We start from the raw sequence: 25,840 nt of genomic DNA on the forward strand, positions 1-25,840 counted from the left end.
TAGATTCCCTTAATTGTAGTTAAAAACGTAACTGCAAACAAATGTCAAACCATAATGCCAAACGACAGCTTTAAATTCTATTTCACAAGTTGTTCTTTTAGAGATGTCTTCACATTGTCAGTCAAAGAGATAATTTTGATTTTGCCACAACTCTTGCCTTAGTTAAAAGCAGTTAACTCTGTGGTATCATAAGAAGTTTGGCCAGCCTCTTGTTCTGAGAGCTGTTGATAGATAGGAAATCAGAGAAAGAGGTGAGTCTTGGAAAAAAAAATGATAAGGTTTGTTATTTTAGAATGATGTTACTTAAAACATTTTGTTTCATAATGCTTTCAACTAATAGGATAGCATCCAAATTGAATCACTCCACGAACTAATCTTTACAACTTGAAGAGTAAAGCAGATAATATTGAATTCGACAGACATTGAATAAATAGCTACATCACCAGTGCAGGGTATAAACATTAATAAGATAGGATGCTTTAAGGAGTTAGCAACCTAAGAAAAGATGAAAAGAGGGGGAACACATTTTCCAAGCACTTACAACCTACCAGGCACAATATTAGCCTGCTAATGTCAACCAACTTTAGTTTCATGAGCCAACCAGCTTTAGTCTTCATGAGAAGATAGCTATTATTACTTTAACCAACTTTAGTTTCATGAGCCAACCAGCGTTAGTCTTCATGAGAAGATAGCTATTATTATTATCCCCATTTTACAGATAAGGAAAATGAGCCTTAAAGTGGCTGAGTTGTCCAAATTTGATACTGGTCAAGTTGAGACTTAAACCTATTTGCCTAACTCTAAAGTCCGTTTTTTTTTTATACTTAAGCCACAGTACCATGAGGTAACAGACCCTTTATACACTGCTTCTGAATCCTTTTTTATAGTCTACATTTCTCTTTTTTTTTAACCTTCTCGAAAATGTGGCAAGCCTCATTAAAGGAATTAAACACTAAGCTTCTCTTCTTCTAGAATGTGCTGTGAAATGTTATTATTCTATTATCATTCTGAAAATATACCTCCACTTCTCATTTTGCCAAGACACTAGAGAATAGAAGACAAAAGTCACCATCTTATATTTATTGAGTGAATGGAAGAATCCTGAAAGAGTAGAGAAGTGGGGTAAAAAAGTGAGGGGGCGGGGAGAGGAGACACAAAGGGAGCACTCTGGGTTCTCCCAGGGCTCAGAGTCCCCTGAAAGCTCAGTGTTACAACTGGTTGAGAAAGAAGTCACACAGAGAGGAGCTGACAAAACAGCCCTTCAAGACAGATGCTGAGGGAACTATGTGAACTGTAGTGGAGGGAACAAGGGTAATGAGGTTAGACACAGCAGAGCTTGCATTCTGTCTTTGCCAATTATGTGACCCTGAGTGAGAGATTTAGCCTTGCTTAACCTCTTTCCTTATGTAGAAAATGTGGAAAAATGTGGAAAATGACCTGCTTCACAGGTGAAGGTTCCCAACTCTGCTAACCAGTGCCTTTGGGCAAATCTGGAAATGACTTCTCCTCTGGGTTGGTAAATTAGAGATGATATTCCCTCTGGCTGGGGTCAGACCTAGAGACAGAAGGCTTGATAAGGGAAGAAGGGAATAGCATACTTATGCAAGAAAACTGAGCTCCTTCCCCTGGGGCATGTGGCAAGGACAGGAGAGTCCTGATTGGTTTTCAGATCCCTTACTCCTTCCACTGAGTGCTACATAAGGATGCATCTCATTCATGGGGCGCCTGGGTGGCTCAGTCGGTTAAGCACCCACCTTCGGCTCAGGTCATGATCCCAGGGTCCTGGGATTGAGCTCCCAATCATATGGGCTCCCTGCTCAGGGGGGAGCCTGCTTCTCCTTCTCCTCCCTGTTCATGCTCTCTTCTCCCTATCTCTGTCTCTCTCTCTCAAATAAATAAATAAAATCTTAAAAAAAAAAAAAAGGATGCATCTCACTCAGGACATGATCACAGAAGCCCTTAGGGGGCTCCCCACAACTGTGATACCTATGGATTGTGTGTGAGAGAGTTTGAGGGAGGCGGGGTAGGGGGAAAAGGAGAAAGGGGAAGGAGAGCATGAGGAAGCACGCATGTTTAATTATGGGGTCATGTCATATACAGGAAAGCAGGAAACTCTGAAACTCCTGAAAAATAAATTGCTAGATTTTGTATATATTCTTCTGGGGTGAGGGTTTGTAGCTTTCAGTTAAAAACAAACGAACAAACAAAAACCAAAGACAAAGGGAGAAAGGAGAGGACCTGGGAATTTAAAAGAAGTTAAGGTTACATGTGTGAGGGAGGTTGAATAAAACCCTTACTTATAGCCTATAAGATACCCTTCTGGAGGGACAGGGAGCACTTAAGAAAACTTCATTTAAAATAGATAAAGAGGGGCACCTGGGTGGCTCAGTCGGTTAGCCGCCCATCGGGCTCCTTGCTCAGCAGGGAGTCTGCTTCTCCCTCCCTCTGCCTCTTCCCAGCTTGTGCGCCCTCTTGTGCTCTTGAACTCTTGCGCTCGCTCTCTCTCGCTCTCTCTCTCAAATAAATAAATAAATAAATCTTAAAAAAAATAAAATAGAGTTAGACAGACAAAGAGATACAGACATATATTATTTATTTCACAGAAGAAATAACACGTAAGCAACTTGCACATAACTTTGGTTACAACTAAGCTTTTCCTCCAACAATGCTCTTCACTAATTCCATCCTGTTATTGGCAAGTCAGTCGAATAAGTATTTTCCTATAGTTCTTCTTGGAATGTACCAAGATGGTGCTAATACAGCTCTTGGGAATGCATAGAGTATGAGAGCTATTACAGACAGCTGCGTGTTTCGGCACCATGGTTGTAGCCCATGTGTTAGCGCATAAATTTCTCTAAGTGTTATATGTGGGCAGTCTCCAAGCTTAAACACATATGTCCTTATAAAATGTTATTTGTAAGTTGGTTATAGGGAATTCCAAACACATTTCACCATAGAAATACTTTTCTATAAAAATGGCATTAGGCCTGCAGGCCAGCCCACAGAACCCTATTTAATCCACTATAGACCTGAAGCGCCGTCACAAATTCACAGTCTGGGCTGAGTTCTGGCTCTGGCTGACGAGCCCCTCTAGCCCAGAAGCAGGAGAGCAGAGAGCTCTTTGTATAGAATTGAGAAAACAGCTGCCCTTTTCTCTGGCGCTGGCCACTGTGCCTGGCCGCATCCTTCCTCATCCACCAAGGAGACCTCTCTCTCCAGCCTCAGTGTGTCTGTGACCAAGCTGGCCAGACCTCTACCCTCAGCATCCGTGATCTCGAAGGACCTACTTTTCCTCCGTCCAGTGGAGCCTCCGCCACTGAGTGTGGCGGAGAGAGCAATGCATCATTAAGTACATTTGTGCTAATACTTCAGCCACTTCCTAGTTACCAATTCCTCTCCTGCCCCAAATTCAGTTCTACCAGTTTCTTCCTAGGGTCAGGTTTGGCTTTTTACATCATCCTTTTCTCCTCTTCTGAAGCTACATAGCATCCAAATTGCGACTGTCTCATCACGGTCCCAGTGGAGCTTTGGCGGGGGTTCTGTATCAGGAGAGGGGAGGGAGGGGCGGCACGTACGTGGGACTGCCTGAGCTTGCGGAAGCGCACACCGTCACTGGGAGCAACTTGGGCTTTGGCCTTTGCAGAGCACATCTGGCAGCCTGGTTGGTTGCAAGTCTTTCTGTGACGGTGGTTTGGGACACTGCTGTGTGGCAGATTTCCAGGCACCACCCAGTGCTACTGAACAAGAACCTCTGTGTTATCAGTATCTTTATCTCTTCTTTGGAGGGACTTTGCACATCTCCAACTGCTTAGGAACACCTCTATTTAGAGGTCCCATTGGCACTTCAAAGCAAAGCTTTACAGGGAAACTTGCTCAGTTGAGAGACAGGTTACTACTAAAGGGAAGAAAGCGGAGAGAGGAAAGCCAAGACCATGCATGAACCTTAAGGAATGTCTGTGGGCAGGAGGGGATGGAAAAGAACCAAACAGAGACAGAAACGGGGCAGGTTAACAGGTTGCCCCAGCTGTCAAAGGAAGACTTGTATTATTTACATATATAATATCTAATTCATGTTTATAATATCTTGAAGCTGTTCATTGATTTTTGCCTTTGCCTAGATGGGGAAGCTTTAATATCACAGAACTATCCATTTTCTTAGTATTTTTAAAATTGTTCTTTAAAGTTAAAATTATAGTCTTTAGTTTCAAATGAGATTTTCATATATTTTTGATAAACATAAAGATCTAGTGTCTAATGTGTTTTGGTGTTTTTGTTTTGTTTTTTATCCTGTACCATTTTAGGCATAACAGATTGCTTAAAGAGAAAGAGGATTCTTTGATTGGCTTGTCAACAAAAGTTTCCAGGTAGGTTTGGACAGAAATGTCAAAAGCTTCCAAAAGGTCATTATTCTTCAAAATATCCTTTTAAACTGGCTTTCTTTTATTTTTAAGATTTATTTATTTGAGGGCGCCTGGGTGGCTCAGTCGGTTAAGCGACTGCCTTCGGCTCAGGTCATGATCCCAGGGTCCTGGGATCGAGTCCCGCATCGGGCTCCCTGCTCTGCGGGGAGCCTGCTTCTCCCTCTCCCACTCCCCCTGCTTGTGTTCCCTCTCTCGCTGTGTCTCTCTCTTTCAAATAAATAAATAAAATCTTTAAAAAAAAAAGATTTATTTATTTGAGAGAGAGAGAGTGCATGGGGAGAGGGGCTGAGAGAGAGGGAGAGAAGACGACTCCCTGCTGAGAGCAGAGCCGGATGCAATGCGGGGCTCCATCCCACGACCCAAGATCATGACCTGAGCCAAAATCAAGAGTCAAATGCTTAACTGCCTGAGCCATCCAGGTGCCCCTAACTTGGCTTTCATATATCCCTTTTGGCTCAAAATGGAGTAAACCCTGGCTATTTTGCCACTATCCACTTGGTACAGACATTTAAATAACCCAGCACAAGCTGGCAAGGGGTGGGAGCTGAAGATTTTCATTTTTCTCATGTCTGTTAGGCTTAACCATACATAAAGTCCTTTCATTAATATCAAAACAGTAAATGACCTGAGTTGTTCCCACTGCCCATTGCCATACCTTCTCCACTCAGCATCAGAATGATCTTTCCACAGGGTCACTCCTCTGCTTAAATTCCCTCAATGGTTTCTTTTCATTGCACTGTATATAATACCTAACTCCCAAAGGCCTAGGAGACCCTGCATGGTTTGGTCCTCGCCTGTCTCACTCACACTTGCTAGGCCTAAAGTCATACTGCCATTTCTGAGAACTCACCAAGTTTGTTCTTTGCTTATAAAGCTCTTCCTGGCTTTTGGCCCAGTTACTTTTACTTGTCTTCCTTTGTGTATCATCTTGGAAGTCACTTTTATGACTGCTCTTTCCAAATCAGGCCCCCTTTCTATCAGTCTCTGCTACAATACCCTTTTACTTATTTTATATCCATTATCACAATCTGTAATTATTCTAGTTAGCTCTTTACTTTTTTTTTTTTTAACTATGCATCTCATTAGAATGTAAGCTTCTTGAGGACAGGGATGTTTCAGATTCACTATTATATCCCCAGGGTACATAGTACCTGGCATACAGTAAATGCTCAACAAATAATTGTTGACTGACTAAATTACCCATAGCAAGTCATTCATTCCCTCAACAAATATTTATTGAGTGGATACATGCTAGACTTTGAGGATACAATAGAGGACAAGGCAGACAAAACTTGAAAGTGGCCTAGGACAAAGAAAAAGGACAATGGGTTATGTCTAGGAGTAATCCTATGATAGTATGATAACTTACTGGTACATAAGCACATTTTTATTTGTTATGTGGCAGATAGTAAACTTAGTGTCACCAAATGACGAGGTAATACCATGCCTGCTTTTGGATAGACTAAAGTGTAAAGAGCAAAGAAGGAAACAGGGCAAGTATATGAAAGAAAAAAAGGGGGAGAAGAAGAGAAGGTAGTAGTTCAGTGATGTCTCTATTCTCTGAAAACCTAAAGAAATTATCTTTCTCATTCAACAGTTACAACAGAATGTTAAGATTAGAACCATACTTAATGTCTTTAAAATGTGGCAAAACATATACATCCAGGTGAGCATGTTTTTCAAAGCAATCCTCCAAGGAAGTTCTATATTTATTCTAATGATGCCATCAATCCTCAAAACACTCATAAGACTGCCTTCTTCAAACTGCAGCAAGGGATAATTTACTGAGCATAGAAAAAAAAATACAATTTATTTTTTATTCCACACGGTATTTCCCAGATTGACTTCCTACCATGTTCACTGGACTTGCTTTCACTGAACCTACTGAGATGGTTTTTAAAATCAAATTAATTCCTAAAGGGCAAAGATTCATCATACAGAGACTGTTCTAAAACATATGCACTTAAGTCAATCCTCAGAAAAGAGTTCCAGAAATGTTTGAGCAAAGACAGGATCTTTTCAATGACCACTGTAAAGAAGATGGCATTCATTCTGATAAACAAGTAAACCTAATTAATCTGACGCCATTAGAAGTGGGGTATTCTAGGTAATACAGGAATATAAGAAAATTACTCAGATAACCAAAGTTATAAGCAGAAGATTTTTAAAAATTTCTTTCTTTCTTGGTGTCCTCGTACATATGATTCTGTACATTTTAATGTAGAGTATAAAGCTAATTTTTATTTTTCTCACTCAGGGTCATCATGATGGCCATCAGTTATTAATCCATGTTATAAATATAGGAACACTCAAAGTTATTGATGTGTGTTAGGCTGTCTCTATTGCATATTGGGTCAAATTGCAATGCTTTTCAAGTTTTTGTTTGGATTTATAGTTTTTTTCCTTCTTATGCATGACCAATCTTTTAGCTGCCATTCCTTCTTGTTATTAGTAAGCTTGGCCCTTGCAAATTTCATGCTTATGAAATTGCTGCTTCTAATAGGCTATGGGCTGAGTGACTATGTAATTGTGAAATGGCAGAGGTGGTGGGGTGGAATGAAGAGTCATGTAACTATAAGGTATACCATCTTTGCAAGAGGCAGGTTGTTGGTATGGCTGAGTCAGGAAATCATGGGTGGCAATCAGCATTGCAGTTGTTCATCTTATCCCAGGATGGACCAGAGATAAGACTTGTTCCCCTATGAACTGGACAGAACTCCTTCTAGCCTGGAGTAGAGACAGATATAACCCAGGGCAAAGAATTGATGAGAAAGTTCTAAGACAATTAACTTAATTCTAAGCTGCTTGCTACCCACTCCCAGACTTTTCCTCTGGGAGCAAATAGCTGCCTTTGTAAAGAACTAAAAAAAGTTTATAAATCTTCTAAGTTAGAAACTGGTCTAATACTCATAAAATGAAATTAACAAAATAAAAAATAAACTAAAAAAATTCTGGGAAGAATGAAAAACAAATAGCCAATTTTGCATTCTGTGCAGAGAGAGTAATATAAGACAAAAATTCTTGCCTTATGGAACTTGTGTTCTTCTGGAATATAATAGTTATATTGATAAATGTAAATGGGATAATATCTCCCATTAAAGACTCCCAGATTTGATAAAAACTAATAAAATAAAAGCCCCAAATGTGTGTTATATATCAGATATGCCTTTAAAACTAAAGAACTCAAAAAGAATGAGTAAACACATACCAGGCAAATGAAAACAAAAAGAAAGAAAGTGGGGTTGAGAAATTAAGTACAAGTAAGGTTAATTTAAAGACGAATTAACTGAGCAACAATATCTAGGAAGGCTAAATGAACATGCTTTTTAGTTTCCCTTTACTACCTGAATGCAAGAGGTATCTTTGTGGAGAGTCCTCAGTAAGAGGTGTTGATAAGTAACAGAGAAGAAACGTAGGAGGTAATAAAAGGAAAAAGTGATACAAAAAGATGTTTTTCTGTTGGAAAATGATAGAATCCACCAATTATTGGCCCAGGTGAAATTCAGTAGTATAAGATCACACATGGTCTTTTTGATACTTTTCAATAAAAATCTAACAGCAAATGCAATGTGTATTCTATCTCCACTTTCACTAACTATGTGACTTTAAGCATGTCATTTAACCAATTTGATTTCAGTTTAATCATTGTCAAATGAGGTGGTGGGATGTGATGACCTTTCCTGTGAAATATTTCTTTAATGCCGTGATTTCACTGTCATTAATATATGTAAGACCTTGGTATTTCAAATATATATGGAATATTGACTTAAATGAAATATTTTTGGAAGAAATTATTGGGGACTGCACCTTTCATTTTTCAGTGTTACAACCTCTTCCTTTGTCTGAGTCAGAAGAGTTTTGGTTATCTGTAGTTCATTTTCTGCAAGGTTAATTCTTCTTTTTATGTCTTCTTCCTGCCTTTCTTTTGCAGTCAGTTCTTCCTGTAAAGTTTTATGTATTTGTTGACAAGCCATTAAAGAATCCTCTTTCTCTTTAAGCAATCTGGTATGCCTAAAATGGTACAGGATAAAAAAAAAACCCCACCAATACACATTAGACACTAGATCTTTATGTTTATCAAAGATACATGAAAATCTCACTTGACGCTAAAGACTATAATTTTAACTTTAAAGAACAATTTTTAAAATACTAAGAAAATGGATAGTTCTGTGATGTTAAAACTGCCCCATCTAGGCAGAGGCAAAATCAATGAACAACTTCACGATATTATAAACATGAATTAGGTATTATATATGTAAATAATACAATAAGAAAAGCTAAGTACATAACAAATAAAATGTTACTTAGAGTATGGTTTCAAATTCAATGACTAAAAATATTAATTTAAAAATTTGCAATGTATACCGTGACTCAGAAATAATGGATTCAAACTTCAGTTTTCTAAGTTCTCTTTGACAGTCATCAGCTTCATTAGATTTATTCCTAGAATAATATAAAAGAGGTTAAAATATTTTATTTCAAAATAGTTCAAGTATAAATGTTTTCCCTTTTTAAAAACATGTTTTTCCTTTATTACTTTTCTTACCTTTATATTCTATTTGTGATTATATATGCATACTTCTTTGAAATGAGAAATATGAAGTCAAGGGGTTTTTTTCTGCCAAAAAATAACCTAATCTGTTAGTCCAACAGTGTGTTTTTCTATATCATTATTTTATTCATCCATAGGAGAAATTTCTTAGCACCTTTATATTATTATTTCTTTAAAGAAATAAATATTCAGGTCACTTCTATAATGGCTAAGTAGGCCCCTATCAGACTGATCTGCATATAAATAAAAAGTCTAAACTTTGCAGAACATTAAAAAAAGAAAAACCCCTATTTGAAGGCATTGGAAAGTGAACAAAAACAAGAAGATTTCTGGAAGGACGCTGACACTTGGAATGAGGTGACAGCATGAAGGTCAGGCTTTTTGTGTTGTTTTTGTTTGTTTTTGTTGTTGTTGTTTTTAATGATTTCAGACCTGAGGCTCCAGTATGCACCATGAAGGGGAACTAACATTCTGAAAGAAAACATAGTCTGGCCTAAAGAACTGGAGCACAGTTTGGGTCAACCATAGTGCTGAAAAGTGAAGAGTGACTCAAAATAGGAGAGTCAGAAAGGAGTCCCAATACCTCAGATAGACCCTACACACACATCTGACTGAGCCCTGAACTCTACATGCACAGGGCAGACTCCAAGCAGACTAAAGATAAAAGAATTAGAGATCTTGAGCTGTTGCCCCAGAGACAGAGTTTACAGTCTGAGGCCAACCAAATTAACGATCTGCTTAAAGCAGCACCACCCTCACCCCCACCAACAATAGTATTTGGAGAAATATAACAGAATCCAGAATTTCCATAATATAACATTTACAATGCCCAGAATATAATAAAAATTACTCAACACAAGCAAGAACAGAAAAGCATGACCTATTCTCAAGAGAAATGACAGTTAATAGGGACTGCCTGAGATGACCCAGATACTGAAATGTGCAGACAAGGATTTTTCAAAGAGCAGTTATAACTCTGCTCAAAGACATAAAAAAAAAAAAATCCACTCTAATTAGTGAAAAGATGATAAATCTCAGCAGAAAAATAAACCATTAAAATGAACCAAATGGAAATTCCAAAACTGAGATAAACATATGTCTTGATTTTATGTAATCGGGTTTTGTACCAAAACTCAAAAAGTTAATATATTAAGAAAGAGTAATAGTCCAGTTTAAGTTTGTATAGGCTTCTTATTAATAAGTCATTATCTGAAAGTACCTTAAAATAGCTTAAAAACTGTACAATGAATTATATGTTAGATTGTCAATGAGTTTGCCCTACTTGTAGAATGACTTTAATTTTTTATAAATAATAATTTATTTGCATCATGAACATAAACATTCATTTATTTTTAAAACCACTTTTTATTGTAAAATATGATAAAATTGTAAGCTATAGGAAAATTACATAAAACAATTATATAATGAATTATAAGGAGAAAACTCTTAAGACTACCATCTAGGTAAAAACATAAAACCTGACCAACTACCCTAGAAGCTTCATGTCCCTGGTCCCAGTCACAGCCAACTCCCTCCTCCCTAAAATAACCATTTTCATGAATTTTATTGTTATTACTTTGATTTTCTTTAGCATTTTATTACCCAAGTTTTATCTTTGAACACAATATTTTAGTTTAACTTTTTCTTTTGCAAAAAAATGTCTTTTAAAAACATGTTATTTTATTATCTACTTTTTGGAAAATAGATTAAGGTATCATGTTGACATACAATGAAGTACATATATACTTTGATATGTCTGCCATATATATAAGCCCATGAAACCATCAACAGAATCAAGCAGCACATGAGCGTGATACTCAGAGCCTATATCTTGGTCTCTAATGCCATTCTTTTCAAAGGAACTAAGAGTACTCAGAGAAATGGCTGATTCCAAGACTAGGCAGAGTAAGTATATCTGAGATATCTTGTTACGTCAGAAGGTGAGGAAGTGCTTATAAAAGATGAGGAAACCATGTTCCAATGTCACGGGAGGCAGCTTGAAGGAGCTCTTACTGGCTAAGCTTAGATAAGCTTACATATCAAAACAATTCAGTACAGTAATCAATTATAAACCATTGAAAAAATAAGAGTTTATCAGTCTATACCAATAATAAATAAATAAATAAATAAATAAATGAGAAGAAGTGAGGCTCTTGCTTAAAGTAGGATGCTGAGGGCTAATAAATGGGGAGGGAGGGCTGGAGTGAGAAAAATCTTCATTTAGCAACCACTGTAGCAAAGTTTAGATAAGGTAAAATCATTAATGGATGCTGTATCGAGGGATAAATTTTGATGAGGAGGAGAGCATTTAAAGTGTATTTAAAGTGCCTCTTATAGACTGCTTACTAGTTGAAAAGGAACAACAACAACAAAATAAAACCCAGGAATAAGGGAGTGAAAAAAATTGAGCAGTACCTTTACCAGGTGATCAAAATTAATATCACCAAATAAAGGCAGGCAGATGGTCATACCCTGAGAAGGACACATCCTCACTTATATGGTTTTCTGGCTAAGAGTACATGCCCTTAATCCAATCAAAAGGAAACATTAGACCAACATAAAATGAAAATTTTTATTTAAAAAAGTTTGAGGGGTTTTCAAAAAATGCCAATGTCATATAAAAAGATAAACTGGAAATATTCCAGAATTAGGAGGCTAAAAAGACATGCCAAACAAGCTGACTCTACTAGTCCTATACTAGAGGAGAAAATGCTATAAAGGCCAACTAACAAAATTAGAATATGGATGGTAGATTAAAGTACTGTATGTAAATTTATGACACAGATTACTGTGCTTATGTAAAGTACCACCATCCTGAGGAAAGGCAGGCTAAAGTATTTAGCGGTAAAGCATCAGGTTGTATGTAACTTATCCTCAAATGATTCAGGAAAGAAAAGTGTGTGTGTGTGTGTGTGTGTGTGTGTGTGTGTGTGTAGAGGGAGAGAGAGAGAGAGAGGAGGGGGCCAGGGAAAGGATGAGAGAGAAAGCAAATGGGTTAAAATGTTAATCTGGGTAAAAGCTATTTCGGTGCTCTCTGTACTATCATTATGTTTACAACTTTTCGTAAGTTATTTCTGAATAAATCATTAGAAAAGAAGCAATAAGGAAAAGACTGACATACCATTAGAAAAGTGGGCAAAGATTATGCTCAGGTGAGTCACAAAAGAAAGAATTCAGAGTCAAATACGCAGGAGTAAAATGTTTCATCAATCAAACTAGTACTTTTTTTTAGTTATTACACCCACTATTAGCTAGGAAGTGGAGAAATGGGTATGTACAAATACTGCTGAGATTATAAATCAGCATAATCTTATTGGAAGGCAATGAGTCATTATGTATTAAAAGCATTAAAATTATTTAAGTTTGATTCTAGCAAAAATTATCCAAAGGAAATACTTGTGTGTGAGTAGATTTATCTATATGAATTTCAAAGTACCTTACTTATAAAAGTGAAAAATTTAGAAATTCTAAAAAAAACAAAAGCTTAGTAAATAAGTTATGATTCATCTACACATTGAAATACTATATAGCCATTTAATAGTTATCTATAAATGTATCATGTAATGACATGGAAAATATTTTTTTGGAACATGTCATATTTATCACTAACTGAAAATGATACATTATATCACTAAGTGAAAACATGTTAAAATACACATTACTTATAAAAAGAAGACTTTAAGAAAAAGTTCTTAGAAAAAAGACTGACTACAAGGAGGGTGCCTGGATGGCTTAGTTGGTTAAGCGACTGCCTTCGGCTCGGGTCATGATCCTGGAGTCCCGGGATCGAGTCCTGCATCGGGCTCCCTGCTCAGTGGGGAGTCTGCTTCGCCCTCTGACCGTCTCCCCTCTCATGCTCTTTCTCACTCTCTTTCTCTCAAATAAATGAATAAAATCTTAAAAAAAAAAAAAGAAAAAGGACTACAAGGATTTATCAAAATACAACTATGATGTTCTATTTTGCATATTCCTGTATTTTCCAAGTTTTGTATATTTGTTTTGAAATCAACCAAAAATGTTACTCTAAAAAATGCTTTGAGGGGTGCCTGAATGGCTTAGTCAGTTAAGCGTCGGACTCTTGAGTTCAGCTTGGGTCATAATCTCAGGGTCATGAGACTGAACCCTGTACTGGGCTCCACATTCAGTGTGCTTAAGATTCTTTCTCCCTCTCCCTCACCCTGCTTGCACACTTCTCTCTCTCTCTAAAAAAAAATATGCTTTGAGCACAAGGTGATGTATGGAATTGTTGAATCACTGTATCATACATGTGAAACTAATATAAACTAACTGGAATTAAAATAAAAACTTTTAAAAATGCTTTGAGGTACAGCATCCTCACCATGACATTCACTCTATGTTCAGACTCATATATAACTTTTCCAATCTAGAGGCAGGGACAGTAGAACTTCTTTTAGTGGTTATTTTGCTAACTATATGGACAATTAATCTAGAGCGCCTACCGTCCCAAGGATTCCCCCTCACCATGGTCAGCTCCCACGCCCATGCCAGTTAAACCACTCTTTCTATGGTTTACCCTCATGACACAATTGCTATCTTCACCTTCATTAGAATGGGGAGAGGGGAATTGGAGGGAATAGAAAGAAAGTCTACATCTTTTTCAACACTACATTCCTTCCTTACTCTCAGCAAATAGTGTCAATCCTTTCTCTTCAACTGCTTGGAATAAGCCTTTAGAAAGGCCCTTGCTAAACAAACATAAAGGAAATAAGGTGAAATAATTGGATATTTTTCTTAATTTGAAACTAGGGTGCCTGAGTGGCTCATTCCATTAAGCATCTGCTTCAGCTCAAGTCATGATCCCAGAGTCCTGGGATTGAGCCCTGCATCAGGCTCCCTGCTCAGTGGGGAGTCTGCTTCTCCCTTTGCACCTTCCTCTGCTTGTGCTCTCTCTGACTCTCTCTCTAATAAATACATACATACATACATACATACATACATACATACATATATACATACATACATACATACATAATAAAATCTTTTAAAAAAAGGCAAGTTTCCATACCATTCCACTGCTTCATATGAAATAACCATTTTCAAACTGTCTCCTTGATACTTCCACCTTGCTGTCCAAAAGGCATTCTAAATCTAATACATCAAAAGCATAGTTTTTTATTTCCCTCACCCCCTCTCTTATACGATTTTCCCACTTCAATTAATGACACCAACGCCATAATGACAAGGTAGCCTTTATTTCCTTCTTATAGTTGAAAAAACTGAGACTAGGGAGATTAGTACCATGCCTAAGGTGACATAACTACTAAACAGTGGTGCTGGAAGCCATCTGGATCTAGAGTCAAGGCTCATAGTCACCTGCTCTAGTGCCTCTCGACTGTCTACCCTGATGCTGAAAATCCCCAAATCCTATCCTTTATTCTTTCCTTTCCAGTCTTCTTGCTCCCCAGTCACATCCACTCTACCAGTAAATCCTGTCAGATTGAACTGACACATATTTCTCTCCATCTCCACACTACATACAGCCTTACACTCAACCAGTCACTTTTGACTTGCATGAACTCACACCCTCCCACCGGTTTCCCTGATTGCTCTTGTACTCCCACTCTAGTCCATTCTCCAGGTAGCTGCCTTGCTGACCCTTTAAAACAAATCAGATCGTATGGTGATTAACATAATAAAAAAATAAATAAAACAAATCAGAGCAGTTCACTCTCTTGTCAAACATCCTCTAATAGTTTCCCATTGCCCTCCACATAAATCCAGAATCCTCATTAGGTTCTGAACACACTGGTGTGTTAATTTCTTATTGTTGCTGTAAGAAATTACCACGACCTTAGTGGTTTAAAACAACACAAACTTACTATCTTACAGTTTTAAGGTAAGAAGTCCTAAAATCAAGATATCACAAGGGCTGTGTTCCTTCTGGTGGCTCCAGGGGAAAATCTGTTTCCTTGCCTTTTCTAGCTTCTAGAGACTACCGGCATTCCTTGGCTTGTGCCCCCTTCTTCTATCTTCAAATCACAACATTCCAAACATTGCCTCCACCTTCACAACTACTTTTGTGACTCTGACCCTCTTGTTTTCCTCTTAAAAGTATCTCTGCAATTACATCAGGCCTGCCTGAATAATCCAGGATAATCTCCCTTTCTCAAAATCCTTAATCACATATGCAAAGTTCCTTTTGTCATATAGAGTAATAAACTCACAGACTCCAGGAATTAGGACATGAAAATCTTTGGGTACTACTATTCTGTCCACCACAAATAGCCTTCCTCATGTCTTGAACTTGGTCATCAAGTTCAACTGGCCTTGCTCATGTCCTAACTTTTCAAAGCATCATGAATGCTCTACCACATTAGCAAGCATTACTGGTTACCTGCTAGACATGCACTGCAGCTTTCTTCCTGGCCATCAGAGCTCCATTATCATAATCCTGCTTGGTCTAAACTAATTGTGGTAGTCTTGTTCCCCTTGCCAGTGATTCATTTAGGAGAGGGTATGTAAAGGGTTGCAGCCAAAGAGATGTAAAGAGAGGGCTGTTTGGTGGCTTCTGGGACATTTTTTCCTCATTTCTAAGGAGACACCAGAAAAACAGGCCCTTTCTGTCTCTGGGTGGTTCCATTTGGATGTGGTACCATCTCGTAATCACAAGGGACTTAGTAGTTCTTTCATAACTCAGCGTTCTAAAAATGGATACTCTGCCCATTTTCTAATTTTAAGAAGTTCTTATATAGGGCAGGAAGCAACAGTTTTATAAACTGAAACAAACGCATTTCCTCCAGCTAATTTGTTTGATGGACTTTAGTGAGGTGGTATTTCTCACTCCAACTCAATCTATTCTGACTCTTGTCATTTCTCAGTATTCACATTATAAATTATGTTAAAAATATAATTAATAATGGGGAGCCTGGGTGGCTCAGTCGCTTGAGCGTCTGCCTTCGGCTTGGGTCATGATCCCAGGGTCCTAGGATCGAGCCTCACATGGGGCTCCCTACTTAGCAGGGAGCCTGCTTCTCCCTCTCCCTCTGCCTGCTGCTCCCCCTGCTTGTGCACGCTCTCTATCTCTTTTTCTATGTCAAATACATAAATAAAATCTTTAAAATATATATATATTTAATAAAAAATACCACAAAGCATGTTATTAAATGGGAATGTTCTTTGTATATATAGAAAATTCTGTGCCAATTTGTCAAGTGAAAAATCAATTCATGTCACAACCAATGAGCTTTATTCTTTTTCCCCAGAATGCTTATTTCTGTGGTTAGCCTCTCTCCTAACTTGCCAGGACTCCACTCCATATGCTAAGTCTTGGTGGGTCCACAAATTCCCTTTTAGTTTAGTCAGTACCAGCCCTACTCCTCTATTCCTGGAATGTGCCTTTGTCACTTATTGAGATCTAAGAAGCCAAAGTCACAGAGTAGCCGTGGCCTGATTAGGTTGCCCTCCACATGAGACATCCATTTGGCCAAAGCCCTCCCTAATGTTACTAGAGGGTGGGGAACAATGGGTTTTTTGGGAGGGGGGGTAATGACCATTTTGCTTCTCTCTTTCATGCTTGTTTTCATCCAGAAAGTTACTTCCTGGGCCCAGTGAGTCATCCAAGGACCCCCTATCCACTCATTCCTTCAACCTCGGCCATTATACACAGACGGTTGAATTATTGTATTTACTGTACTATTAACCACAGTTTTGCAAAGCTTGAATATTTGCTTTCTTTTGTTTTTAAAAGACAAATTATTTTGCTACAAATAATTCAAGTATAAATTAATTTGGTAGGGCATTTTTGGAATTTGTTCTTCCTTGCACTGTTAAGAATTTTATTAAACACATTGTTCTTAGGAGTAGTCCATAGTCAACACAACATTTGGTTGCTAAGCATTCTAAATATTTATATTTCTTGTGAGGTTCATTCTTCCAAAATATAGGAACTGAAAACCAGAGCTACCAGATTACATACCACAAAATAAAAAAAATTATTTTTCAAAGATTATATAAATTCTATTTTAGTATTATAATTATAGATGTATGATATTTATACCATAAAGTAATTTTTGAAACTTCTGAAGTAAATTCATTTCTAAAAGCAATAGTGCTCTGGAGATTTTACAAGGGCATTTTCTTGTCATTTGTTTTCCAATATTTTCTTTCTTACTTGTATAAAGCGTAAGTACTCCAACATTTCAAAGATACTCAAAGATACTTTTTCAAAGATACTCTCTTTTTGAACTTAAAATTGGTAATTTTAAGAAACAACTTCAAAGTTGTTTCTTCTGGATGGATAATAAAGAGACACGTTAAGAGAAAAAAATCAGAATATTTCACATTGAGTTATACTTGAACAACCAGGGAAAGCTTTAATACATGAATAGGTTAAATTTCTTATTGAGTGAAAGAAACATTTCATGTATTTAAAAATATTTACATGTCCTTTAATATACAAGACAGGCCAGAAAAGTGCCTGAGAAAAGCAGACCACACTCACACAACGAAATCACTGCTAAAAGAGTCACAGAGAACAGATGGTAAGGGTGGGAGAGGTCTTTCTAAAATCTACAGGTTGTTCAATGTTTACCATCTTACATGAGCTTTGCTTTATAGTTGTCAATCTTGGTCACTGCCTTCTGAAGATTTAGCCCAAGTGCCTCTACTTGACATTGTAAATCTGAAATGACACAGTGTATTCATCTGATTAGTACATTCAAAATGTCCAGATAGTTTCAGAGTGTAAAACATATTCTTTTAGAACTGCCACTCAGTTCCTGCAGCATACTACAGCTGTTTACTCCACTTTGCCTGGATATGCAGCTCATCTCTTCCGAAACCCCACAGAATGAATGGTTTTTGACAGATCCAATTTATTGGCCTCTTTCTGCCACCAATATCTTGATAATTTTCAAACAGCTAATAGGCTAACTTTTACTAATGTTTTTAAAGGAAATTTATGTCACTGACACACATATGAATTTCTGATCATGTGGCTCACCTCTGAAACACCTGACTGCCTGAGCTCACTCTTGTGGCCTGGAACTGAGAAGTATCACTGAGGCCTCCTGGTAGAACTGAAATAGACAAACCATGTGCAATGCTCCCCGTAAAGAATTTGTTAACTCTGGGTAGCATCTAATAGGCATTTTAATAACTTTCAAAGCCAAGAAAATACAAGCAGGAAATTGGCTTCCATAGTCTGGGGAATTCAAGCAGTGTTTGAGAAAGATTATTCAAGCAGCCGTGTCTAACGTGTGCAGATGCAGAACTGAAACTAAAGCAGAAAGAACAAATGGCTGGAATGAAGTGGGTCCTGCCATTAGCCTGTGTGTGGGAACTATGATCTGAACCCCCACTGCAATGACAGCCCTTGTTGGCACTCTTTTTGAGAGAAAGGTAGAAAACGAACTTACACAGATGGACTAACTGGTTTCTATGGAGAAAATAATTTAACACACTGGAACTATAAAATTTCTATGCTACACCTGCTCAGATATGTTTTAATTACATAGCTTTAATAGTAAACTTTAAAATCTTTGGGCACCCATACAAATACATAACATTTCTATATATATTATCAATCTGCCTTCTTAGCTTTGTTTTATGAAGAAGAGCCAGTTCCTTTAAATTAGAAAACAAAACAAGACAAAAATCACTCTAAACGAATGTTTTAATTAGAATTTGCCAGAAATTAGTATAAATCTTCATGTTTATCCAGTACTTACACATACATTATTTAATGTTATCCCTCAAACTTCTATCTAGATGCAAATAGCCCCATTTTTCAGATGAGGGAAAAAAAAAAAAAGGAGATACTCTCCGATTCTCTTGCCTGGTATCTTACAATATGCTTTTTATTTTTATTTATTTATATGTTTTTGAGAGGGGGGAGGGGCAGAGAGAGAGAGAATCTTAAGCAGGCTCCCTGCATGGTGTGGATCCCAAAGTGGGACTCGATCTCATGACCCTGAGATCATGACCTAAGCAGAAATCAACCTTAACCAACTGAGCCACCCAGGCACCACTTGCCTAATATCTTACAATGAATTAATGCATTAGCCAACAGTTTAACTGACTGAAGGTTTTTAACTCAGCTGAAGGGATCAGTTTGAAAGAATGGCCCCTCAAAGTAAAAGTCAATAAGGACTTAACTGATAGATAGTATTTGTAGGGTCCATTTTCCCCAGTTATCAAGTGATATCATTATATGAGAGAAAAGATCACATACATATAATTTATTTTTGAGTGCAACCTTCTGAAACAAAGCAATCTCTTATGAATGTTGCACAATGGATTGCTTTGTCATTAAGTTCATATGGACTTGTAGAGGGGTTCTATTCACACAGGCACGGCCAAAAGATTTCAACCCATCCTCTGAAGAATATGGAAGGAAAGAGATTAGTGTTTGCTGATGGTGCACTCTGTGGCACTGTGCAAAATGTTTTCTCCTATATCATTTCATTTATAGTCACAACTACCATGAAAAACAGATACATATTTTCACTAGTGAAGACTCTAAGGATCTGAGTAATTAACTAACTTATCAAAGGTGACATAGCTAGTTAGAAGTGCTCCCATGATTCAAACTCAGATTAGACTCATCCCGAAGTCCTTATCTTTCTAACTCTCCTACATGGGCTCTCAAGATATAAAAGCTACAAGGGGATATGGTACTTGTCCATGAAAGTATGGTTAGTGTAGCTATAGATCTGTTTAAGAATCTTTAAAGGGGTATACTTAAGATGAATAAAAAGTATTTTACATAAAATATGCAGTAAATTAGCAGAATGTCTAACTCCAAGAGATGGTTTAGATTTAAATTTTGAAAGTTTAAAAATTAATATATTATAATTAATGAAAGATATTAAGACAAATATGGTATCATTGTGACCAACTTTATGACATTGACTTCAGAGAGAACAATTATGCCTTCTTATTAATGTCCTTTGGTGCTTTTGTCAAAACATAATCTTAAACTAGATGAAGCATGGGTCTGAGCCTATGTAATAAATTTCATGTTATCACTTCTAAATACAGCTATTATTAAGAGGAAGAATTGATTATCTTGACCAAATAATTGGTACTTGATATGTGAATTTTATGCAATTAATTCTGAATCATCTGATAATTACAATAGTAGATAGTAAAAATGGCAGCTAATTTAAAACCCCATTTTTATAGCATTGGAAAGTATTCTTTTTTTTGAGAAAGCGAGAGAGAGAGTGCACATGAGAGAGCATGAGAGAGTGCAGTGGTGAGGGGCAGAGGGAAAGGGAAAGAGAGAACCTCAAGGCGACTCCCCACTGAGCAAGAAACCTGAAGTGGAGCTCAAAGCAGGGCTCCATCTCACAACCCTGAGATCATGACCTGAGCGGAAATCAAGAGTTGGAGGCTTAACCGACTGAGCCACCCAGGCGCCCTGCTTTGGAAAGCATTCTTAAGCTCACATTTGAATATACTTGTGCATTATATTCCCAGAATTTACTAGGTTTAAAGGAAAATAAACTACACAGTCATGACCCATGCAAGAAAGGAAAAGCTACTATACTTTCCAGTATTATTCTCTCTGCATACCCACCCCAAATATCCCTTTCTCCCTGGTTCAAGATAAGCATAGACAGCTTAGTCTAATTCACAGTGCCCAATGAGTGAAGAAGCCACTTCCTTCAGAAAATTTACTATGTATTTACAGCAGCTCTGAGTCAAAATAGGGAAAGAAAATAAATGTTTTACTCTACCACACAGAAACCACTGAACGCTGCCATGTGAAGTAAATAGAAACAGAAAATACAAGTAATGTCAACAAAGAAATCACTTTATATAAACAGAGAAGATACCACAGAGAATTGAGGAAAAAAAAAAGATTCATCATGAATAATCCATAATGTAAACTGACCAGCAGTATATAATTAAGAGTTAACATATTTTCATGGCTGTTTCTTTTGTTGTTGTTGTTTTTACTTTTCGTTACATTTTTCTCCAAAAAAGAAGCGCTAAGAATTATTTTTAAAAATACACAGAACTTCTCTTTACTGTTCTGAATGAGGAGTAAGCATGCTATTGGTTTATTATTGGTTCTGGTAGACTAGCAGGGTCGTTTTGTTTTTGGAAGCAGAGTGCCCAGTTTCTGTCCTTAATAAAGGAGCACAGTTAGGATAAGCACCAGAGAGATTAAGCCACCTGCACAAGACCGCTCCTTCAGTTCCTGAGGCAAGGAGTTCTTAAATAAGTGTATTGTTCTGTGCAGTCCTTCTCTATAGTTAAATAAATTCAACTTCAATTTTCTGTCATTCAGCATGACATTGGATTATGAGGCAAAAGGCCCTAACTGCCTACAAAAAGAAAGGAAGCATTGGCTTTAAACACCATGCAGATGTAAGGCGGAACCCATGGAAACAATCCAAAATTTACAACAGCAAATTCTACTACGATGTGACTGCGTTCTTTACAGATATTAAATAAGAAGCAAATGATTTTAAATGAACAAGACAAAAAAGAGCTCTTAGCCTCTCTTCATACGAAGCCAGCTGCTTGCTGGATAGCATTACACAGGCATCAGATTTGGTGTAATTAGTCATTTAAGAGAATGCTGCTATTCCAAAAGGTTTCTAGGAACTACAAATACAAAAGGTATTCATAGTTAGCTATTTTACAGAAGGATAAAAAAACATTACAGTCACTTGGAGAGTATATTTAGTATAACGTTTGAGAAAACAATAAATAGAACCTTTATAGTGGAAAGATATTTCAAGCTTAAAGCTTTCTGGATAAACACACACACACACACACACACAAAATCTGGTTCAAAGTGGAGGAAACTGATTGTAGGTTCAAGAAGCAGAATGAAAGAACCACCAAGCAGAATTGGCCCCCAGAGATCCCAAACAGGGGAATTTTTTTAAAATGAGAAACTGAAGGCTCCATACTTTTTTAAATGGTTGAGGAAGAGGAAAAACAGAAGTTCACCATTTTTAACACATTCCTATGACAGGATAATATAAAGGTGTAGTGCATGATCTCTAAAGCCAGACTGCCTATTTTCAAATCCTGGCTCTGCTTCTATGAGCTGCGTGACTTTAGGTGCTTTAGTTTCCTTATCTATAAAATGCTGACTACAGCATAGGATTGAGAATTAAGAGATTTAATATATATAAAGAGAACAGTGGCAGGCGCAGAGTGAGTACTCCCTGCTAGCTCTTTTTTTTTTTTTTAAAGATTTTTATTTATTTATTTGAGACAGAGAGAATGAGAGACAGAGAGCATGAGAGAGAGGAGGGTCAGAGGGAGAAGCAGACTCCCTGCCAAGCAGGGAGCCCGATGCGGGACTCGATCCCAGGACTCCAGGATCATGACCTGAGCCGAAGGCAGTCGCTTAACCAACTGAGCCACCCAGGCGCCCTCCCTGCTAGCTCTTATCATTGGTGGCAACTAGTGAGGCCACCTGGCTCCCACACTCACTTCTTCTCTGAATCTCATCACTTTTCACCTTGAGGACCTTGTTCTTGCAGTCAGTCCAGGTGTCACCAGTGGTTATCCTTGTATGGGGGCAAGGGTAAAAATGAAGGGTTTAATTGTATATTTTCCTCTAACAATATACAGAGTAACAATGGCCATGTTAAAACTTGTTAAATATGGGTGATGGCTTCACCCACATGTTATATTATTCTCTTTATTTTTGTGTTTGACATATTTTATAGAAATATTGTTTGGAGAGGGGTCTTTCTTGTACAGTCAAGGATGAGAGCATGCTCTGTACTAAGGTGTCTAATCAACTCAGTTCTGTGTGTTCAAGGTACAAAAGAAAACAGGGTTAGAGACCTTGATGTGGAAGTGGGGGATGAGGTTGAAACTTTAAAGACAATGCATTTGATTCTGTGAATAGCTAGCTAGAGGGGTATATAGTAACAAGGAAGGTTGTTAACTTCATTTTTAAGACATTGGGACATATTATTTGGATTTGGGAATGATCCATTCTAGAGGGAACCATTCTAGAGTGTTCGTGAATTTGATGTACACTTTAATTTGCTTATGTGTGGAAAAAAATAGTACTTTTTGCAGGTGTTTTTAAAAACTACACAAGTGGTGTTAAGCTATGCATCTCATTTTCATTCTTACTTGTCTTCACTACACATTATTTTTGAGACCTACCCATGCAGCCATATATTTGATTCATTTCTTTCGGACTGTCATATAATATCTAAAGTGTGTACATGTCACATTTTACTAATCTAGCCCTATAGTGGTGGAACCCAGTTGCTTGCAACTTTGTGTCACCACAGATAATCCTGTGACAAAAGCTTTTTACCCATCTTCTTGTGTACTTACAGGGGAGTTTTTCTGCAGCATGTCCTCGGAACAAAGTTATGAGGTCATAGGCATACACACACTTAACTAATGCCAAATGGTTCCCAGGCTGGAGGCACCTCTGTACATTTCCACCTCACTAAATGAAGGCCCCTGCTTTCCTAATACTTATCAGAAAGAGCTATTTCCTTTCCTTTTTTTTTTTTTTTTTTTGCAAATCCACAGAGTGCAAAGTAGTGTCTCATTGTTGGTTTAATCTGCAGTTCTCTGCTCACTATTGAAGCTGATCATCTCATTTTACATTTCTTAGTCATTCCTGTCTCTCTTTTCATGATTTGCCTTTTTTCCCCCAGTCTCTTTTCTATCTACTCCAATCGAGCTTTCTTCTTCACTCCTCCACAGAAATAGCTTTTTTTTCTTTTTTAAAAAATTTTATTTAAATTCTAGTTAGTTAATATATAGTGTATTATTAGTTTCGGGGTAGAATTTAGTAATTCATCAGTTGCATATAATACCCAGTGCTTGTTACATCATGTGCCCTCCTTAATGCCCATCACCCAGTTACCCCATCCCCCCACTGACCTCCCCTCCAGCAACCCTCCGTTTGTTTCCTATGGCTAAGAGTCTCCTAAGGTTTGCCTCCTTCTTTATTTTTAAACTTACTTTATTTTTCTTCTCTTCCCCTATGTTCATCTGAAATAGCTTTTTTTTTTAAGATTTTTTTATTTATTCATTCTAAACACAGAGATACAGAGAGAGAGAGAGAGAGAGAGAGAACATGAGCAGGGGGAGAGGCAGAGGGAGGGGGAGAAGCAGGTTCCCCGCTGAGCAGGGAGCTTCGATGCGGGGCTGGATCCTAGGACCCTGGGATCATGACCTGAGCCGAAGGCAGACGCTTAACCATCTGAGCCACCGAGGCACCCCTGAAATAGCTCTTTTTAAAGTTAAGAATGACATGCTATCCTGGCAATTCCAAAATTCAATTCTCTGTTCTTATATAATTCAACCTTTTAGCAGCATTTGACACACTTGTTTACTTCCTCTTTGAAACACTCCTCTTGTCTCCATTACACTATACTCTAGTTTCTTCCCACTTTGTTGGCTAATTGTTTCTCAGTCTCTGTTGAGGATCCTTATTCTTAGAACACTCCAGGGTTCAGTTTGTAGCCCTTTTCTCTACCTGCATTTTCTCTCTAGTGGATCTCATCTAGTTTCATGGCTTTGAATAGCATTGATATAAAGGTGTCTTCCATCATCATCATCACAACTAATAAGTGCTGAGTATTTGCTCTACCAGGCACTACATTCTATGTGCATTACACTAATTTAATCTTCACAATATAAACTCACTAGAATGTAAGTTCCACGAGAGCAGAAAACTTATCTGCTATATTCATAGTGTTTGAGACATGGAAGTATTCAAAAAATAATTGTTGAATGAATAAATGAAATGTTGTAAATAGTAGAATAAGAATGCCTGCAATTAAATGCTTATATTTATGTATCTAGGGTTAAAAAGCATGGAACAGAAGAGTTGTGCAGTTTTCATTGATAATATCTAATATGTGTCTTGGCATTAAAATGCAAACTTCCTTATAAATAGGTTATTTTACTTCACTAGACACTCATTGAGCATCTACTCCGTTATAGGTAGGGTCCATGCAAACTGGATTCAGTCTACAAATACCAATAAAATATATTCCCTTGTCATTAGAGAAATTATAACCAAGTGCCTCATTTTGCCTTCAAGATGATTAATTATGTTTTAGATAACAAATCAATAACTCCTTTAAACCTAAGCCTGTTTTATTTTTCCAATATTTTAAATGACTTTAGTTAGATGGTTAATTATATGGCTGAAATTGTGGGATTTTTGATCAGATATAACTAATGTGAATGAACATAATCAGTATGCTGCATTTAGAGAATATTTATATGTATATATTATTACACCATAGTTTAATGAGCTTCGACTTTTACAAAAGTAATGTCTCACTTAAATTTTTTTTTAAAATGAGCATTAACAGAGGAAACCTTTGCAGATGTAAGAATATATACCAATAACAGAAGAAAGTTTTTTTTTTTAAAGATTTTATTTATTTATTTGAGAGAGACTGAGAGAGAGAGCACATGAGAGGGGGGAGGGTTGGGAGGGTCAGAGGGAGAAGCAGACTCCCCGCCAAGCAGGGAGCCCGATGTGGGACTCGATCCCAGGACTCCTGGATCATGACCTGAGCAGAAGGCAGTCGCTTAACCAACTGAGCCACCCAGGCGCCCAAAAGAAGAAAGTTCTATAATGAGTATTCAACTATATCAATTGCAAATTAACATATTTTAACTTTAGCAAACATTTTACAAAGCTCAGATGGTGATATAGCCACTTGGAAAATTCATTTTAGGGTTTATATTTCAGAGGTTTGACTCACATCTATTTTGAAACAAGTATACTTGAAGTACATTAACATTTTCCACGTAATGCCAGAAAGGACTGAAATAACATTTGGAGACTTTAATACATCAGATGCTAGAACAGGTGTGGACACACAGCTAAAAAGTTGCAATTCAGTCCAGATGTAGTTATATTAAAACCAGAAAATTA

The 25,840-nt window shown here is 37.4% G+C and overlaps 1 protein-coding gene across 1 annotated transcript in view; it reads right to left on the minus strand.

Annotated features, from left to right (window-relative positions):
- LEKR1 (leucine, glutamate and lysine rich 1) overlaps positions 1–25,840 on the minus strand; it is a 174,925-nt gene that overhangs the window by 40,065 nt on the left and 109,020 nt on the right. The window contains exons 7-9 of the mRNA XM_021702626.1: positions 17,533–17,614; positions 8,787–8,864; positions 8,229–8,432 (exon numbers count right to left, since the gene is read on the minus strand). Of these exons, the coding sequence (XP_021558301.1) occupies positions 8,229–8,432; positions 8,787–8,864; positions 17,533–17,614 (364 nt within the window). The remainder of the gene's footprint in view (positions 1–8,228; positions 8,433–8,786; positions 8,865–17,532; positions 17,615–25,840) is intronic.

The sequence above is a fragment of the Neomonachus schauinslandi genome, chromosome 1 (genome assembly GCF_002201575.2).
Source record: "Neomonachus schauinslandi chromosome 1, ASM220157v2, whole genome shotgun sequence".
Lineage (NCBI taxonomy): Eukaryota > Metazoa > Chordata > Mammalia > Carnivora > Phocidae > Neomonachus > Neomonachus schauinslandi.